The following is a 12500-nucleotide window of genomic DNA, read 5'->3' on the forward strand; positions in this document are numbered from 1 at the left end:
AGGGAGAAACAAAAGAGAAACGCATAAACAAAAATGCATCGCCGCGCCATCGCTTACCAGGGTATTGTGGGAGGCGGTGTGAGTTATGGCCGCCGCTCGCCCAGACATGACGCGGGCCAACACCTCTCCTGGCGCTGCGGGAACAGGAGGAATAACATTAGGGATGCTTCACTGGTAGGAGGGCGGCACCGGGAGTTAAGTAACCTTCACACACCCACTTGTTACCACGCCACCTGCCCGCCAATCCACCTATCCACATATGTGCTTGCCTGGTTGCTTTCCCACTTCCCCACCTCCTCCTCTGCCCATCTGTTTGCATGACAATTCATCCACTTATTCACCCCACCAATCCACTTACCCACCCACCCATCTGCCCACTTATCCACCCGTTTGCTTGTTCGTTTATCCATCTGCCCACCTGTTTGCTTGCCCATGCCTACCTGTCTACCTACCTATCTTCTGCTCGTCTGTCTGTTTGCCTTCCTGACTTTTTTATACAGTGACAAACAAGGTTATTCTATATACTCATTATTCTCATCTTTTATCACTTTTTTTTTTTTTTTTTTTTTTTTTTTTTTTGCAGGATGAAATATTGATATGAGTGGTTATGTTAAAATTCGTCGTTTGTCTGTTGGTTACTAAAGATTATAATGGTCAGAACGTTTTCATGTACTGGTAATGTTAACGTTGTATGGATGTGCAGGTAAAACAATGCATTATTAATGTATTCACTGCTAGATCTTTTATTTATTTTTTATTTTTTTCATTATCACTTAGAACTTCTTAGGTAATGTTGTACTGCAGTCTTTTAAATAGTTTTGTTGCCTGGAGAAGACAAAGTTATCTCCCTAGTTCCTCTTTTTTTTTTTTTTTTTTTTTTTTTATCTGTGTCCTTGCAAATAATTCATGACGCTGATCTGGGCCGAACAAAGGACGACCGCGGCAGCAAAAGGCTTCACAGAACTCAACCGAACTTTGCTGCCGACACTCGCACATACATACATCACCGTGAGAAATTAATGTCCCAGAATATTTGCTTTACATTAAGATTGGAAGAAGCAACGATACATAACACAGTACACACCACGTTCTTACACACACACACACACACATACACACACACACACACACACCGACAAAATGAAAGTAAGTTCTAGTGTAAAAACCTTAATGAAGACACACGAGGAAGATCAGATTGAGTTTGTTATACTTGCATTATAAATATTTGTTGGACTATGTCCGCCTTTTAACGAAGCTAACACAACTAGCGCCGCCCCTCGTGCGTGTGTGTGTGTGGCGAGACGAGTGCAAGCAAGAGAGTGTTTATCTACTTGTCTTGACTTGTCTGCACCTACAAGAGCAATATTTGTCTTGTACTGTGTTTCCCGGGCCGACAGAAAGCAGCGGTGTGGGTGAGAGGGAATATGATACAGTGCGGAGATAAGGCCAGTAATCCCCGAGTGTGTAGGGTTGTGCAGCGCGAGGTCTTAAGGCCTGGGTAGTGATCTAGACGCGACTTACACCTCCTCCTCCTCCTCTTTCTCCTCCTCCTCCTCTTGCTGTAGAATTTACTTCGTGTGTGGGGAGTGATTCATGACGCAGTGACGCGGTGACTCTCTGTTTGTTTGTGGGTGATTCAGGGCTTAATGCTTTGATTGTTTTGGTGTTCGCATGTTTGTTTGTGTGTGTTTTGTACTTTTTTTTGTTTGTTTTGTTGTTTTTGGTTGTTTAATGTTTTTTTCAGGCGTGTATATTGATTTGATAGTGATGGTCTTGGTGTTATAATAGAATGTTTTAAATGGTTACGATAGAGAAGTTCAAAGATTAATTGCTTTTTATGTAATTGATGTTATATAAAATGCAGAGAGTTGCCAGAATGATCCGTATATTATAAGACATAATTATACATACCAAAAACTATCCCTCCCGATAAAGAAATCTACACGAAAACAAAACAACATTCACAAGAGAAAAAAAAACACACACAAATAAAAAATAGAAAAAAAAATAAAAAGGAATAGAAAAAAAAAAATCACTCGCACTTTCACGAAACACATTCGAACGCAACAAAAGATCAGACGTCCATCTTCCTTCCTTACTTCGTTTCTAAGACTTTTTTTTTTCTATCTTCTTTTAAGTGTACGTGTTCAGGTTCATTTTCCTCGCTGGCACCTGATCTTGCTGAAACCCGAGGCAGCGCGCAGGCCAGGAGCGGGACAGGCTAATGGTAGGTAAGTTGGTGGCATTGCTCCCGCCCGTCCATCACAGCGAGGCGGGACCTTTCCACTCCCGCCAAGCCTCTTCATTTGTTTATGTCGCGTGAGAGACTTCGCCCCGTTACGATCTCGGCTCAACCTGGCTACACCGTTTTGTTTGTTTGTTTGTTTTTTTCTCATTTATTTTATCTCGACTTTTAATGTTTTGTTATTGGTTTGTTATTGGTTTTATTGTTTAATACTGATTGTTTTGGTTTTGTCGTCTTTTTATTATTTTTTTTTTATTTAGTTTTAGTTTCATATTTTTTTTCATTTATTTTTGTATTTCATCTTGATTTTGTTTATGTTTTGTTAGTGGTTTGTTGTTTGTTTTATTGTTTACTCTTGATTAGTTTTTTTTTTTTTTTTGTCTTTTTCTTTAGATTTCTTATATTTTTTCCATAATTATTCATTTCACTTTTTTTTTCTGTAGATATTCGGACTTATTTTCCTTTTTTGCATTTTATTGATTTATTTTCATTTATTCATTCATTCATTTACGTATCTATCTATCTACCTATCTATCTATCTATCTATCTATCTATCTATCTATCTATCTATACTTCCCTTTCTTTATTAATTTGTTCCTGGGTCCATTGTACGTACCATCGATTCATGTCAACCTTTTCCTTTCATCCAATTGAACTGAATAAAAAGGTAAAGAATCACAGTAACGTCACACGAAAAAAAAAATAATAAAATAAATAAATAAAGAAAGAAAGAAAGAAAGAAGAAGAAGAAGAAGAAGAAGAAGAAGAAGAAGAAGAAAATAAATAAACTCAAAGTGAATTAAAAATACATCAAATCTTTAATAATCATCAAACTCAACAAATCAATAAAACAGATAAAGAAGTAAATGCCGAAACACCTAAAGAAAATAAGAAAATAAGGAATTAACTGATGTAATACGAGAGAGAGAGAGAGAGAGAGAGAGAGAGAGAGAGAGAGAGAGAGAGAGACACGCGGCCCGAAACACCCACTAACTGACTATAGACTGAACCGCCCGACACATTCCGCCGCTCATGCATCAGTCAACGGCGGCCACACACGGTCCCGTGGCGTATAGGGTATCCAAGCCTGGTGAGCGTCGAACTGGAATCCCTCTAGGCGGACCGGATCCCACTGGCCCGCGGGAATTATTGAGGAGGTAAGATGGCCGCCGTCCAGCCCTCTGATGACGTTTTATTTATCAGTGACCTCTAACTTCCAAAAGGTCTTCAGCCTGGTCTTCTTCTCCTCTTTGTTCCTCTTTCTCCTCTTCCTCTTTCTGTTCTTTTTTTTCTTTCTCCTCTTTTTTCTATTTTTTTCGTGTTTTTGCTGGTTCTCCTCTCTCTTCCTATTACTCCTCTTCTTTTCTTCATTTTTCTCCTATTTTTTTGTGTCTTCCTGTTTCTCCTTCTACTTATCTTTCTCTTCTTCCTTTTCTCCTATTTTTTATATACTTCTCTTTCTTTTTCTCTTTCTCCTACTTCTCTTTTTCCTCCTTTTATTATTTTTTGTACTTCTGCTTCTCTTCCTCTTCTTTCTTTCTCTTCCTCTTTCTCTTCCTCCTCCTCCTCCTCCTCCTCCTCCTCCTCCTCCTCCTCCTCCTCCTCCTCTTGTTTCTAAGTCTTTTCAAATTGTTTTATTCTTCATTTCTTTACATAGTTTTAAATTCCAAAGTTATTAATTTTCTGCCCCCACCCTCTCTCTCTCTCTCTCTCTCTCTCTCTCTCTCTCTCTCTCTCTCTCTCTCTCTCTCTCTCTCTCTCTCTCTCATTACAACACTTTTCTATCTTCCACCTCTTTCTTCATAATCTCTCTCTCTCTCTCTCTCTCTCTCTCTCTCTCTCTCTCTCTCTCTCTCTCTCTCTCTCTCTCTCTCTCTCTCTCTCTCTCTCTCTCTCTCTCTCTCTCTCTCTCTCTCTCTCTCTCTCTCTCATTACAACACTTTTCTATCTTCCACCTCTTTCTTCATAATCTCTCTCTCTCTCTCTCTCTCTCTCTCTCTCTCTCTCTCTCTCTCTCTCTCTCTCTCTCTCTCTCTCTCTCTCTCTCTCTCTCTCTCTCTCTCTCTCTCGTCTGGCCTTTCTCTCAAGCGTTCTGGTGAAGTAGTACTAATTGAGAGAAACTTTGTATCTCCAAAAGTTAAATGCCCTTTCAAAGTTTACATTTCAACAGAGAGAGAGAGAGAGAGAGAGAGAGAGAGAGAGAGAGAGAGAGAGAGAGAGAGAGAGAGAGAGAGAGAGAGAGAGAGGGGCGGTCTGCGATAGATACAAACAGAAAGAAACACACGCACTAACACAGATAGACTTAGAGAAGGAAGGAAGGGAGAAAGAAAAAGGAAATAAATAAAAAAAAAAGTATAGGAAAATAAATATATTCAGAAATCAAATGGTTATTGAATATTATTAACTACAGAAGCCATTACACTTAAACGTTTAAATAGACAGACACAGACAGAACAGACAGGAAAAAGAAAAACGAAATTAAATAAGTAAAATAAAAAGGCATGATCCTTAAAAAGAAAAATAATATAAGAGAAAAAATAGTCTCTCTCTCTCTCTCTCTCTCTCTCTCTCTCTCTCTCTCTCTCTCTCTAACGACCTGATGACTTACGTGGATGCCGTCACAATGAAAGGTCACCTGTCTGTTCACCTGCCTGTCACTTCCCTTCCATCCCTTACCTGTGTGTGTGTGTGTGTGTGTGTGTGTGTGTTGGAGGGACGGGGAGTATGAAAGGGCAACACGTGTGATTTAACATGTAAAACTTTCTTGCTTCCTCTACATTCACAGCATTATTGTTTCATTGCTCGTTCCTTACAATGTCATAGTTTTTTTTCTCTTTTTTCTGAGAGGTCATTCGTGTTTGAGCTGCCTGTATGGAGTTAAGATAGATTAGGATAGGTTAGGATACGTTAGGCTAGGTTTGGGTTAGGTTAAGGTACGTTAGGCTAGTCTGGGTTAGGTTAGGTTAGGTTAGGTTAGGTTAAGATACGTTTGGCTAGGTTAGGGTTAGGTTAAGATAGATTAGATTAGGTTAAGGTTTGGTTAGGATACGTTAGGCTAGGTTTGGGTTAGGTTAAGATAGGTTAGGCTAGGTTAGGATTAGGTTAAGTTAGGTTAGGCTAGGTTTCGGTTAAATTAAGATAGGCTAGGCTAGGTTTGGGTTAAAGTTAACAAGATCAGAAGAGCAGTTACGGTGGAAGAAAAGATAGAAGATGGTAAGAGACGGAACATTGCGGAGAGAGAGAGAGAGAGAGAGAGAGAGAGAGAGAGAGAGAGAGAGAGAGGAGAGAGAATGAATACGGTCAGTTAGAGGAGAGGAGTTGAGTTGATGAGCTAAATGCTTTTCTTTCCACCATATCCAAGAGAGCAGTATAAACTGAATCCCCTTAACTATAATGAGTGAAGATGCATTGTAGCAGCTCTTTACTCTTATTAACTTAAATACACAAGCTTTAAAACCCACTCAATGGTTGAATTAAATATTATAGACACCCTTAAAACCTACAATTTTCTTTTCTGAATATAGAAAATGAGACTGTAAAGGGATAACTCTAAAATAAAAAAAATAAAAAAAGACAGCCAGATACACACACACACACACACACACACACACACACACACACACACACACACAGAGAGAGAGAGAGAGAGAGAGAGAGAGAGAGAGAGAGAGAGAGAGAGAGAGAGAGAGAGAGTGGTCAGACTGGGGAGTGCGTGCTGAGGTATATAACGAGGGTGTTAGTGCAGTGTAGCGTGTGCCTGTGAGAGTGACCTGCTGCATTAACGTCTGAGATGAGTTAGTGTGTTAAAATGTGTTGATGTTGCGTTAAATTGTGCTGAAGTATGTCAGTTGTGTTTAAGATGTGTTTAATTGTGTTCAGTGAGTGTTGAATCGTGCTGGGTATGTTAAAAGTGTGTTTAGAACGTGTTAAATAATCTTGGGGTATATCAAGTATGTTTATAATGACTTAAATTGCGTTAGAATATGTTGAAATGGGTTTAGTTTGCTTAAAAGTTGCGTTGGAGTATGTTAAGTATGTTTAGATGGCTTTACTCTGTGATAATGTGTGTTTGGGATGTGTTGATGTAAATATAGGGTGTGTGTGTGTGTGTGTGTGTGTGTGTGTGTGTGTGTGTGTGTGTGTGTGTGTGTTACAGTACGAATGTGTATGTCTGGATGTATTTGAAAGCCATATAGTGTGTCTGAGGTGTGATAGTATTTGCTAGAGTGTTTGGGATGTTAGTATGTATCTAGAGTGTGGAAGTGAGTGTGTTGGGATGTGTTATACCGAGAGAGTTGCGTGGGGTATGTTTCAGAGTGTTTGGTTGTGTTAATGTGTGTCTGGGTGTGTGTGTGTGAGTGTTTAGGAGCGTGTGAGTGAGTTTGGGATCGTGGTAGAGTGCTTGGTGAGTGTTTGGAGTGTATTTGGGTTGCGTCATTGTGTTTTTAGAGTGTGTTTGCTTTGTTTTAATATAAGATGAAGCATGTTTCAAGAGTTTAATGGTATGTCTGTTGTGTATTAGCGTGTTTGGGTGTGTTAGTGTGTGTTGCAGTGTGTTACAGCGCTTGAATACGTCTTTGTCTGTGTGTGTGTGTGTGTGTGTGTGTGTGTGTGTGTGTGTGTGTGTGTGTGTGTGTGTGTGTGTGTAACCCGAACGTCAAAATATGAAAATGACACTGCTGATTATTTCCTTCCCTGCACAAAAACGCTGGAATTTACTGCGTATCATTCAAGGAAGAAATTGCCGTTTGAATGATAATGCCACGCACTTGTTACTGAAATGAAAAATGCATTCAGTGTTCGTGTTATCGCCCTGAGTGGCGGAGTCACGACAGGCAGCAGTGAAGACGGTACTGCTATAGAAACATGGTGAATAAATAGCTGAGGAATGTGAAAGAAATACGACTGGTTGTTCATGGTGTGAGTGGCTGCTGTGTGTTGAGGGACGAGTCTAAATAACCATGATGTGGGCCCCGCCTTTCCAGCCAGCACATTCATCACTCGCTGAACTCCTTCCGTCTCATGAATGTACTGAGTCGCGGCGATAAGTGGGCAAGAAAAGGTGATTGATATCTCTCCTCGTCACGGGTTGATTGGATTAGGTGTGGTGGCGAGGTATGGCCAGAGACTCCAGTATCACCTGTTCCCCCGCTACAGGCCAGCGTGGTAACTTCCCCCAAAGTTCAACGAGCACAAAGGCCTCCTGCTTCTGTAGACTCGTAGGGTGTGACGCAGTAAAGTCACACCGCCAGCACCGTGACGCGGGGCTGCAGGCTTTCAAAGGCAGACACTATTTCTCCATCGATCTATATTCAGTATAAGAATGTTGCGCTCTGCGTGTACTCCACACGATTGTGTAAACATCGCTTGACGGTCATTTCTCTTCAGTTATTACTTGAAGCTTGGATCAATGGGGGGAGGTGAGCAGCGAGGCAGCCCACGCCAGTCCAGTAGGCAGCGCCATGGCCGCCTCTCGTCCTGCCCTCAAACTCAGCAAGGTGCTGCTGCTCCTGAGTCTCCTCCACACTGCACAATTCACGGGCCCCGCTGTCCCTGCCCCACAGCGGCCGATGCTGAGTCTCAGGCGGCTGGAGGCTCTGTCCCAGCTGCTGAACGGCCCGGCCCGAGACAGACCCCTTGTCATCCACTTAGACGCCGCCCTCTCTCTCTGGGAGCGACAAGCCGTGCTGGGCGTGAGAGGCGTACAGCACGCCGCTTGCATCATCCTCACACTGGGCGTCCCTCATCGCTGGCCGCCTCACCTTCACATCCACGACTCTTCCACCCTACATCTTGTTCTCTTCCTCAGCCCGCGTCCCCATCTCCTCCGTCCCTTGTGGCAGATCTGGAGGCCACACAACCTGTTGCTCTTCAGCCTGCAGCCCAGAGGTGGCCAGGACGCCCTGAATGACGCTTCCCTGGGGGTAGTGAAGAGGCTGGCATTGGTGGCCGGGGTGGAGCAGCAGGGGGCGGCACACCCTGCACCCCTGGGAGTGTACACAGTGTTCCCGCTGCGCTCCGCCAAGCCCCGCCTCCTGGCACTCTGGCAGCCTCATGTCTTCGCTGACTGGAACACGCTGTTCCCTGACAGGTTCCCAAGCCTGCACGGCCACGCGCTCACGGTGGAGGCGTGGCCGTACGAGTGGCCGTTCCTTCACCAGCACGACCCCGAGAAGGAGGTGTCTGGGATCGCCCTCACCATGATACACCACCTGTCTGTCGCCCTCAACTTCACCTACAACCTCACGTGGGTGGAGGAGGAAGGCAAGCTGGTGGCCGCCAAGCCCAACGGCTCCTGGAGCAGCCTTGTGTACCACAGACACGTCAACTTCTCCTGCATCTCCGTTTTTCCAGACGAACACATCTTTGCTGACTTCGACATCACGGAGAGGTTCTGGTCGGAGGGCTACAGCGCCTTCCTGGTGAGGCCTCGCCCAGTTCTGGGCTGGATGGCGCCGCTGCTGCCCTTCACGGGCCACGTGTGGCTCGCCGTGGTCGTTGCTGCCGCCGCAGCTGTGGGTCTCGTCACGCTGCAGGTGAGTCACTCCCCACGCGCCACGCGCAGTGACCAGACTGCTGCGTGGCACAGTACTTTATGGAGCACTTTGCTGAATGAGGAAAACCTTGATACGAAGTTAGATCACGATTCCACAACCATGACAAGCAGACAGTGCTATAAGAAGGCTGCCCGACCCTCCAGCCCCAGACCTCGCCACCGCCTGACGCGAGAGACACGGGACCTCTTCAGGCGCAACACGTCTACTAAGAGCACGGAAATAAAAAAGTCCGCTGGTAAAACCACGACGAAACCGTAAGAAAATTACTTGATTCCTATTTTCTTTGGTGCGCAGGATGCTGTGATTGGGCGGCGGCGGCCCAGCGTGGTGGCCAGCGTGCTGTGCGTGCAGCGAGGACTGCTGGGTCACAGCGTGCCCCTCCAGACGACCTCAATGCTGCTGAAGGTGTTCGTCACGTGCTGGTACGCCTTCTGCTTCGTGCTCATCTCGGCGTACACCACCAACCTGGTGGCCATCCTCACCAAGCCCGCCCATCCGCCGCTGCCGCGCACCCTGCACCAGCTGGCCGCCAGCCACTACAGGTACAGCAGTGCTGCACGCAGGAGACACACACACCGGCTGCTTCCCTTGCAGTCTGGCTCACGTCATCACATTTTACTGTTTCTCCTTTCTATTACTCTTTAATTCCCTTCAAGGCTGGGAATAGAGGACTACGGGTCAGAGCTGCCGGGACGCCTGAGGAGTTCTGAGGACGAGCTGTACTACACGCTGGGGGAGAAGGTGGACCTGTTTCCTTCCCTGGTGGAGGTCCTCAGGGCCATGGTGGAGGGCACGCACGTCTATGTGGACACCACGGCGTTCTCCGCCACGCTGCCCAAGTACAAATACAAGGTGAGTGGCGGTGGCCTAGCCTGAGTCCCGTCCTTGCCATACCTCCCACACACACTCCCCGAACCAATGCTTCCACCCCTCACCCTCTACAATGACCAGCCGTAGGCTCCTCCCCGTGCCCTGCGCCTCAAGTCTCAGCGCCGTGTGTCCCTCAGGTGCATAACTACACGCGGATCCAGGAGGAGCTGTTCCCGTCCCCCGTGGTGTGGATCTTCCCGAAGCACGTCCCCTGGAAGCACAAGTTTGACGTGACGATCAACCGCATGGTGGAGGCAGGACTCATCCGCCACTGGTACACGGTGAGCCCCTCGCCGCCTTCGCCTCAATGACCCGTTGCCTTGGGTCCTCACCGCAACTGTTTTGGCTGCAGTGTGCACTTGTTCTCTCTCCTCACGGGCCTGTGTGGTAACCTCCTCACCGGCTTAACGTGGTGCTCGGAATATCTCCCTCGCTCTCTCCCCCTCTGTCTCTCTTTACACACACACACACACACACACAGCAGCCCAACCTCATCACGCCCCCAGAAAAGCAGCGTCATTTTCAAGTGTCTCTCAAAACCACATGGCTAGAGGTATCACTAACCCACCCCTGCCTTACCACACTCCTTGTCTTTTTCACGCCAGGACCTCCGCCACCCCAGACCTCCCCACCCCAACATTCCCGCCCCGCCCCATTCACTTACAGGGTTATGATGCAATACGAATGGCACCGTTACCGCCCCTCCTTCCCCCAGCACAAATACTCCACCAACACCGTCACTGCCGTGCTAGAAGGCCACACATTAGTACATAATAACCCCAGCAGGTAGGTTCATAAGGTGATAAATTTGAAGAGGTCATGAATACGAAATGTGACATGCGATTCAACTTCCCCACCAAGTCTATTTTTTTATCTCTCTCTCTCTCTCTCTCTCTCTCTCTCTCTCTCTCTCTCTCTCTCTCTCTCTCTCTCTCTCTCTCTCTCTCTCTTACTCCATGATGGCCGGTTTAGTAATTACATGGCGCCTCAGTTCACACGCCACGAGAGAATATGCGTGAATACCTCGGTGCAGTGAAAATACCTGCTTGTAATGGTACTGCACTTAAGTATATGTGCTGCGTCAGGAGGATGAGAATCACACCCAAGCTGACGATTTGGGCGTCAACCTTCATGGGAGAGAGAGAGAGAGAGAGAGGAGGAGGGACGGGCCTTAGATGACTGTGGCATACTTTGGTGTATTAGTGTGTATTAGTGGGACTCTCTTCAGGACATGCGGGGAAGGCGCTACTTAAACACCAAACTTTGCCTATTTTTTTTAAACTGCAATCCAATTTTTTTCAGATAGCAGGAAATCAAGCGGAGTTTTTTTTTTTTTTTTTTTTGTATTTTCTTACATTTTTAGCACTTAGCCAGACTCTTTGATACGTAAAAATAAAAAAATTGAATAAGTAAATACATGAATCGATATATAGATAGATCAATAAAGGGTAGCAAATGAATGGAATGAACTCAGTAATCAGGTTGTTAGGGCTGAGTCATTAGGAAGCTTTAAAAATACTACAAAAGCTTACGGGTGGGGATGATAGGTGGAAATAGGCAGGCACGTTTTTATACAGGGACTGCCACGTGTAGGTCTGATGGCTTCCTGCACCAATCTTTATTTCCCTGTGTTTTCTCGTCACAGGTTCATCATATATACCCTTCTTTCCATCACGTCACAGCCCTACAAAGACTCACTTCCCGCAGGAGGAGAGCATGAAGTTTAAGAGGTGGGTGCACAATAACCGCACCAGGGAACTGCAGCAGAAGGACGCGAGGAACCCGAAGGAGGAGCAGGAGGAGGAGGAAGCAAAGGATGAAGAGAAAAGGGCGCCTCTTTCCTTTCAACACCTGCGTACTCTCTTCACCCTCATCGCCGTGTCCTGGGTGATGGGAGCCGCTGTACTGGGGCTTGAGATAACACTGCACCACTGCTACCGTGAACCACAGCCAGTACCTCCGCTAATCTAACCTAACCTAACCTAACCCAACTTAATCTAACCTAACCTAATCTAACCTAACCTAATCTAATCTAATCTAACCTAACCTAACCTAACCTAACTTAATCTAACCTAACCTAACCCAACCTAACCTAACCTAACTTAACCTAACCTAACCTAACCTAATCTAACCTAACCTAACCAAACCTAACCCAACTTAATCTAACCATTACTTTTAACCTAACCTAACCTAACTCAACCTAATCTAACCTAACCTAACCCAACTTAATCTAACCTAACCTAACCTAACCTAACCTAACCTAACCTAACCTAACTTAATCTAACCTAACCTAACCCAACCTTACCTAACCTAACCTAACTTAACCTAACCTAACCTAACCCAGCCTAATGTAACCTAACCTCCAGCCGTTACCTCCGCTAACCTGCCGCTTGTGACAAGGTGAGGGAAGGCGAGGAAGAGAACCTAACCTAACCTAACCTAATCTAACCTAACCTAACCTAACCTAATCTAAACCCCCGCCATTACACAGATTATATTTTCTTGTGTTAGGGTTATATTGATAGGTTGGAGGGGGTTGGGTGGGTGGGTGTGGGAGGAGATGTGGGAGGGTGGGTGGGAGGTCAAGGAGAGAGAGAGAGAGAGGGGGGGGCAACACAAAAAGAAACAAAGAAAAAGAAAGAAGAAAAGATATAAAAAGAAAAAGAAAAGGAAGAAAAGATAAACAACAAAACAAATAAAGAACAAAACAACGACCAAATGACCTCCCCAGATATGACCTCGCCCAGAAGGTCACGTGAGGCCACACTGGGAGGCAGCCAATCACGTGAGAGAACAACCTTCACCCGCCAATCAGAACACGATCACCT

At 45.4% G+C, this 12500-nt stretch overlaps 1 protein-coding gene across 1 annotated transcript; it reads left to right on the forward strand.

The window, feature by feature from the left end:
• The first annotated feature begins 9195 nt into the window (after positions 1-9195).
• On the forward strand, positions 9196-12151 carry LOC135106181 (uncharacterized). The gene is made up of 4 exons (XM_064014961.1): positions 9196-9344; positions 9459-9654; positions 9810-9953; positions 11380-12151. The coding sequence occupies exons 1-4, from the start codon at positions 9196-9198 to the stop codon at positions 11641-11643; spliced, it is 753 nt and encodes a 250-aa protein (XP_063871031.1). The 3' UTR covers positions 11644-12151.
• The last annotated feature ends 349 nt before the right edge of the window (positions 12152-12500 follow it).

This window comes from Scylla paramamosain, chromosome 13 (assembly GCF_035594125.1).
Source record: "Scylla paramamosain isolate STU-SP2022 chromosome 13, ASM3559412v1, whole genome shotgun sequence".
Lineage (NCBI taxonomy): Eukaryota > Metazoa > Arthropoda > Malacostraca > Decapoda > Portunidae > Scylla > Scylla paramamosain.

What these genes read in the sequence shown, in the direction of transcription:
- LOC135106181 (XM_064014961.1), top strand. Translation starts at nt 9,196, where the DNA reads ATGCTGCTGAAGGTGTTCGTCACGTGCTGGTACGCCTTCTGCTTCGTG. An exon ending in CTGGCCGCCAGCCACTACAG is followed by an intron (nt 9,345 to 9,458) that starts GTACAGCAGTGC and finishes ATTCCCTTCAAG; the next exon opens with GCTGGGAATAGAGGACTACG. An exon ending in TCATCCGCCACTGGTACACG is followed by an intron (nt 9,954 to 11,379) that starts GTGAGCCCCTCG and finishes CACTTCCCGCAG; the next exon opens with GAGGAGAGCATGAAGTTTAA.